Source organism: Saccoglossus kowalevskii, chromosome 4 (assembly GCF_978046115.1).
Source record: "Saccoglossus kowalevskii chromosome 4, keSacKowa6.1, whole genome shotgun sequence".
Lineage (NCBI taxonomy): Eukaryota > Metazoa > Hemichordata > Enteropneusta > Harrimaniidae > Saccoglossus > Saccoglossus kowalevskii.
The window spans coordinates 7,894,822-7,900,821 of NC_140644.1; the positions used below are offsets into that span (position 1 = coordinate 7,894,822).

The following is a 6,000-nucleotide window of genomic DNA, read 5'->3' on the forward strand; positions in this document are numbered from 1 at the left end:
GGATCTCAGTCATGCATGGATGGATTTTGTTCAGATTTAGCACAATGTGTTGTACATATGCAGGTGCATTTCGGTCATGATCTGCTTTGAATGTATATGTCACTCAAATATGAACGGAACGGGGACGTGTCATTGACAATGACTTGTTCTTTAATTGAAATGTGCATTGCTAGCAGCGGAGCTATCTCAGCCGATAGGCTGCTTGTTTTATTATTTACTCAGTCTCCTGTTACATGTGGTGGAATACTGATGTGTATTTATACTTTTAGGCATGTTATATTTGTCAAGAGATGTTTGAACAATGCTGGGATGAAGACGAGGAACAGTGGCAGCTGAAAGATGCGGTCAGAGTAGATGGCAAGGTAATGTGATGAACCATTTTATTACATAACTAACCCTGTGTTTAATTCACACGGAATATGAAGTAGCAAAAAATACAATATTGATAGGTAACAGAACTAGAAAAAATGTATCAAATATTGAGTTAGAGGAAAAGAAAGTCCTGGAAAAGTCACACCCCCCTCAATTGCATAGAATAGAATAGATTTATCAAATCCTTGAAATTTACAGTATGGCAGCTCATAATTCTGTGTATTGTTATATTAAATGATGCCAAAAACTTATTGTTTTTAAATTACAGACTTATCATCCACTGTGTTATGAAGATACAAAAGATGTAAGTAGCCATTAATAAGGTCGGTGAAATTTAGCTCAATCTATTGTTTATGTGACATATGATCAACAACTTGTGTTTCAATATTATTGGCGACCCGCTCCGCTAGGATTGCCCTTATAATCACTTTTGTCGTTTTGTGTGTGTGTCTGTGTGTGTACATTTCCAGTGTTTTCACGTATGAATTCTTCTGTGATTTTTTTGGCTTGGCCGATTTCGTTCAAACTTGGCAGGTAGATCACACCTTCACCCTAGTGATTAGGAAAAATCTGAAAAACATTTTTGGCCCACCGTTGCCATAGCAACAGCCAAAAAACTGATTTTTGGATAGCTTCGCGCCAAATGTATCTCCTCCTACAAATTTGGGTTAAAACACTTCAGACATAGCTCATTCTACTCAGCTTGAGTGTGGGCACAAAGTTACTATTTGAATTTTTGATATGTTTTCATTACCGAGAAATTTGACCCCGAAGTTGGAGTAACTTTTCACCAGCAACGGCTTGTAACTCCTCTGTGATTTTTTCGGCTCGGCTGGTTTTGTTCATACTTCACACTCAGGTAGGTCGTGCCGTCACTAATTGGAAAACAATCCTGGCCCACCACTGCCATTCCAACATCCAAAAACTGATTTTTGAATACTTTCGCCCCAAATGTATTACCTACTACTAGTTTTGTACACAGTCAGCTGGCATCGGTGTCGATGGGTGCATATGATAAAGGGAAGTTGTGCAACCAAATTTGCCGAGTTCGCAGTTTTTCGCCAATAAAAAAATAACTAAGGCAACAACTCACGGTTTTTCAGCATTTTTGTAATAAAGACATTATTCGCTATCAATAATCCGCCCAAAACAGGAACATTTCCACTAATTCTTGTGTTTTTTTGACGTTTTTCGAAAAACCTGCGATTAGGCTGCGAAAGTAGAACATTTCGGAGGGGGCGAAACGGAAGAGCCAAATTTAACGCTTAAAAATAGAACGCGTATTTTGACCTCTATGCGGTCGTTGCCAAAGAGCCCTGCGTTCATCGCCTGGCGATGCTCTTCTGTTTCACCAGTTGCGTTTTTTTGACTAAAATTTGGGCAGTACTGTCAGTCACGAAAATTGATGAATAAATTAATACACATAAAATATGAATCATGGGCTAATTCAATGGTCACCGAACACTCCACTACTAAACAATCTGTGGCAAGATAGTAGCGTACTGTATATTTGACCCAGATTTGACAAGCATGGTACAGTTTTTTGAGCGTGTCCGTAATATTTGCTGGCATTCTTGACCTTTGACTGCAGTTCTTTTTTATATTTTAGAGTAAATGCTTTTGATATGCTCTTAGGTTGCTTAATATCCGTCTGAAATTCTGGACTGTGGTCATATTTTTCGATTAGGAGTCGTATATTTAAATAACTCACCGTGACTAGTGTTTTGCATTATGAAGTATATTGTTATGAAGGTCAACACACTGCAATTCAGGGAAATATTTACCATTTCATTATTTCGCTTTCCAGCATTTACAGGAAACGCTTCATTCTAGAAAATGCTATCGCAAAACGGTTGTAAATAATAAATGTAACAGTAGAATACGTCCTAACACAGTCACTCAACTAGGAGAGTGATTGTGGTCCTAGTAACAAACTAAGTGACTTCTAAAGACTGAATGGTGTTTGCGAACTTCGTATTAGTTATAAACCGACGTTAGCTTCACGTTTATGTCATACCATGGAAACAGCCAAAAACATGTTGCTTGTTTTTGAGCGGAGCGGATCGCAAACCAGCCTACCGGCTTGTATTTGATGGGTGTTGTATTGTAAAGAAATAAGTTAAAATTTAGTTTCACATGTTTTTCAGGTGACATTGATTCCAGACACTCCAACTCCAATTGATGAGCCCTCGCATCCAGTTTTTCCAATAACAACAATTCTGTCATCTTCTACATCAGAATGTCAGTCTGCTATAAAAGCAGAGGCATCTGTTACTGTGTCAGCGCCATCACAGACTGCTCAAATGAAACAACAGCCATCCACTACAACATCACAAACAGTCGCCTCCGTGGCACCATTTACAGTGGTACCTACGTCCAATGTGAAAGTTGAATCGTCAACTGCAGTGCTACAACTAAATGTTCAGTCATCTTCCACATCAACGAAACCTGCTGTGGATTTATCTACCACAACACAGCAAGCAACAGTTCAGCCTTCTTCCGCAACATCAAATCCCAGCATTAAGGTGGAATCCTCAACCACAACAGCGCAAGAATCGTCAACCACAACAGCGCAACAGACAGTTCAATCATCCACAGCAGCGTCACAGCCATGTGTTAAAGTGGAATTGTCTACCACTACATCACAACCAGGCATTAAAGTGGAATCATCAACCACTACATCACAACCAGGCATTAAAGTGGAATCATCCACCACTACATCACAACCAGGCATTAAAGTGGAATCATCAACCACTACATCACAACCAGGCATTAAGGTGGAATCATCCACCACTACATCGCAACCTATCATAAAAGTAGAGTCAACTACAGCCCCACAGTTCGGTGGGAATGTGGAATCTTCTACCACGATATCCCAGTCGGTGAAGGTGGAGCCATCGGCAGTTGTACAAGCTACAAGCACTACACAAGAATCTGCTACAAAACAAGAACAATAGACCCCAAACCCCACTGGGTAAGCAGTGGTACAGGAAAATATGAAAAATGAATTTAACTCTTGGGGAAAATTAATTTAAGAAAGTGCTTCCAAATGAGAGTAAAATATTTGTATAAATTTATTTATGAATAATTTTGTATTGTGTAGATATCACTCGACATTATAATGTAATTCTACCTTGATCATGACGGAAAGTACCGGTAATTACTTATCTTATTTTAATTAATGTATATTATGTTGCAACAAGAAAATATTTTAATTTTGTGTACAGGATGTACTGCCATTGAGTGTCTGCTCTTGAAGAGTGTTATCATTTACTGAAAATTGATATTTTCATTTAATAAATAAAAATCAATTTTAATATTTTGATATACATGTGATGTTATGATCGTTGATATTCACTGGGTGATCTTTCTGCTCTATTGCTAGTTCCCATTGCAGGTGTGAAATCGTGATAAAGCTCACAATTTTTAAAGCACTATACAACAGGCCTGAATAATTTTTTTTAATACTATTTTTGGGTATTAATCATACTAAGCTGTTTAGTGCTGTTTAGTGCGGAGTCAAATGCATTTTGTAGTTGTTTATATTTCGCAGTGCTTTTCTATTTCTATTACAAAGCTTTGTCTATAAATTGAAGGGTACTCTTCATAAGAATTGGCACATTACCCAAAGTTATTAGTTAATAAAAAAGATAAGTTTTTTTTCAAGACTTTTTGATGGTTTGTGGATTAGTCTTAGATTTGTAACCATTGCCAGTTCTTTTTTTCGTTGTAATGACTGTTTTCCAGTAAACCCAAAAAAAAAATTCACATTCAAAAAAAATAAAAACCGAGAAAAAGGTACCTAGATTTGCATGGTTGGGTTAGGCCTGTAATTAGAAGTATTATTCCTGCAAACAAGATGTTTTTTTTTGCGTGGGTGTTTGCTCTCCTCTTCCAGTGTATGTCTTTTGTACTGAATTCTCCCTTTTATGTATTCCCTGAATTGCCACAAGACAGTCACCAACAATTGAACGCCAACATGTGTTGTACTAATAAAACAAAATACAAATTGGTCATGTGGTATTTGAGTCTTTTCTTGTATGTGTGTTTAATGTAGCAATTTGATTAAAGTACATTTCATCTAATTTCCCCCTTCCCCTTATTTTTCATACTAGTTTTCATAGTACAAGATTATGCCAACAACATTTTCGTTGATGAACCACCTAAATTTAAATAGTTCAGATGTTGGAAGCTTTACCTGTTGTGATTCAAACACTTTTGACCACCTTTCAATGGTTAAGGAGGAAATCTATCACCTCAACTCCACAAGTAGCCTGACAAGTTGGCGTAGGTGGCGCCCTGGACTGCTGCGATCCCCACGTTGGTGGGGATCGCAGCAGTCCAGGGCGCCACCTACGCCAACTTGTCAGGCTACTCCACAAGTTGCACAGTCTTAACCAAGGTGCATGTCTGGTCCATACAAAACAAATACAAGATTCCTAATATCAATAATTAGTCTCCATATGAATACACCCACAATTTGGATGTACATGACACGAATGCATGTCTGATGTATGTATGTATCGTCATCAGTTCCTAGTTGCATTCCCATTGACGACCCCCAGCTTTTTTGTAAGAGGTGGACTATTTGAAATCCGAGAGTGTTGCGTAAATATTTTTTTGCTCACAGTTTTGATACAGTCAATCTATAATTACGAATATTTTATTTTCAATTAAATTATATACATGTGTCTACAGACTTTATCATGTAATGAGTTTCTGAGTACTGTTACAAACTTGTTAATGGAATTTTGATGTATTCGTGCTCGAGAGATCCTTGGTTTGGGTGAAGAGTCTTCCTATAGAAAAGAAAAGTGTTGGCTAAATAAGTTATTCAATATGACCAAACAAGTTACTCTTATATAGGTTGAGACCAAACCTGCTGACATTTCGGCCAAATTACAATGATTTCGATTCCAGATATAATTCTACATTGCATATTCACATATATCCCTTTGTGTTCTAATTCCATCTGCCATGCAAACCATTTGAAAATGTAGCCCAAGATGAGACTTAATAAAAGATTATCGAATGTAAGTAGTCTGGGTTGTTCACTCCTGTCTGGATGGGCTGCTAACGTTCTGATATTTAACTATTTATAAATTGATAGTACCGGTAACATTTAGGGTGAATGCACAATGGTCACACTGTCGATTATAGATTAATATAGCAGGCATGGGGAAAACATAAATTTTAAACCATTGTTTTGAGCTAGTTCAGCATACTACATTACCTAAGGCGCAGAGGCAAAATATTAGCAGTCCTTCCAGACAAAAGTGGAGAGTGGGTAACCATAGGAACTGTCATTTGGCACATACATGGATAGAGATTACTATCACCTCCCCCCAGCAATCAGCTGTTTAGCTCAGTCAGTAGAGCGATCAACTATCCAACCCTAACATCTCACAGTCGGGCCAATCAGAGAGCAGCTTTTTGTGCAACACCAATAAATAGTATGAATGAATGCGCATGTGGCTTTCCCCAAAGAATCCATGTTTCCAGTTACATTGAAATCATTTGAGTGGTTCTTGAGATATAGGTGAAAAAGCCTAGAATTGACTAATTACTAAGAAAATTACCCATAGATAATTATTATGCACAGATTTAAACCAAAAATCAATCAAGCCT

General features: G+C 37.6%; 1 protein-coding gene across 1 annotated transcript in view; it reads left to right on the top strand.

The window, feature by feature from the left end:
- LOC100367147 (uncharacterized) overlaps positions 1 to 4,386 on the top strand; it is a 31,724-nt gene extending 27,338 nt beyond the window's left edge. Inside the window, exons 12-14 of the mRNA XM_006823970.3 lie at positions 270 to 362; positions 641 to 676; positions 2,520 to 4,386. Of these exons, the coding sequence (XP_006824033.2) occupies positions 270 to 362; positions 641 to 676; positions 2,520 to 3,329 (939 nt within the window). The 3' untranslated portion in view covers positions 3,330 to 4,386. The remainder of the gene's footprint in view (positions 1 to 269; positions 363 to 640; positions 677 to 2,519) is intronic.
- The last annotated feature ends 1,614 nt before the right edge of the window (positions 4,387 to 6,000 follow it).